A 1,414-nucleotide genomic window follows, 5' to 3' on the forward strand; every position below is an offset into this window, starting at 1 on the left:
TGAGTCTCAGGACTCTGCTTACAGCAGTACTAAATTTGAGCAGAATGGGAAGTGCTTCATAGGTCAGAAAGAGCTTTAGAAGAAAAAGTGTTTGTGAAGGGTGGAGCCTGCTGAAAGAACTGAGGTTCCTGTGAAGTTGGAGACAGTGCTCTGTGGGGAGATAAAAGGCCACCTGAGTTCCCCACAAGCTTCAGTCTAGGAGGAATGGACAAGATCCTGACAGCATCGTTTTTACTCCTAGGCCTTCACCTGGCTGGTGAGTCATGGAGGAGAAACCCAAGGATATGGGATTAATGTGGAGGCACAAGAGAATTGGGGCACCAGGAAGTCATGATATCATAAGCAGGAATTACATTCCTGGGAAGCTAACAACAGTTTTTATTTCTCTACACAGGGGTGAGTGGCCAGCAGGAGAGACATGACCAGCAGCAGGTGAAACGAAGTCCCCAATCTCTGACAGTCTGGGAAGGAGGACCCACAGTTCTGAACTGCAGTTATGAGGACAGAACTTTTGACTACTTCCCATGGTATCAGCAGTTCCCTGGAGAAGGCCCTGTACTCCTGATAGCCCTAAGTTCAGTGTCCAATAAAAAGGAAGACGGACGATTCACAGTCTTCTTCAGGAAAAGTGAGAAACAGCTCTCCTTGCACATCGAAGACTCTCAGCCTGGAGACTCAGCCACCTACTTCTGTGCAGCAAGGGCACAGTGCTCTCCACACACCTGCAGCCCAGACCCAAACCTGCAGCTGAGGCTCCAGCAAAGCCCTGCTGCAGGCTGAGCCTGGCACAGATGCACAGGAGTTGTCATTTGTAGGAACAGTGGGTGTTAGGATTAGACTCATTCAGTCCAGAGACTGCCCAAGCTAAAGTCACAGCTTCCTTTTCTCTATTCCCCTTGTTCCTCAGAAACAGCTGGAGTTTTCCATGGCTTTAACCAGTTTAGATGAATTGCTCTTCTGAGTACTTGTACAACTAGTTCTCTGTGTGGTTGGTTTGTATTAACTGTAAGTTATAAAGGCCCCGTCTACCTACTCTATTGTCAATGATGTTAATGTGTGGAGGTTACAACTCAGGGTCAGGAGACCTTGACTTTGACTTCTGGGATAGAAATCACACAGACGTTTGTTTTACCTTAATTTTGTCTCATGACCAGAGAAGTGGTGATTTACATGACCACTCACCTCTTCTACTTCCTCTAGCTTTGCCTCTCATATCCACATCTACCTTCAAGAAACTCAAATATGTATAGCAGGAGGTCCTCACAAGGATGAAGGTGTGTCTACAACAGACAAATGACGTCAGACGGGAAAGAAGAATTTAATTTACACACATAATGAAAGCTTACAGAGCCCCAATTCCAGCTTTCATATTACGGACGGCTTAACATTGCTTGTAAAAATTTAGGAATTTTTT

At 45.8% G+C, this 1,414-nt stretch overlaps 1 gene segment (V, D, J or C); it reads left to right on the forward strand.

The window, feature by feature from the left end:
- Positions 1-204: 204 nt before the first annotated feature.
- On the forward strand, positions 205-780 carry LOC108352914 (T cell receptor alpha variable 23/delta variable 6-like). The segment is given in 2 exon segments: positions 205-256; positions 395-780. Coding segments are annotated over 2 exon segments (438 nt in total).
- Positions 781-1,414: the final 634 nt, after the last annotated feature.

The sequence above is a fragment of the Rattus norvegicus genome, chromosome 15, assembly GCF_036323735.1.
Source record: "Rattus norvegicus strain BN/NHsdMcwi chromosome 15, GRCr8, whole genome shotgun sequence".
Classification (NCBI taxonomy): domain Eukaryota; kingdom Metazoa; phylum Chordata; class Mammalia; order Rodentia; family Muridae; genus Rattus; species Rattus norvegicus.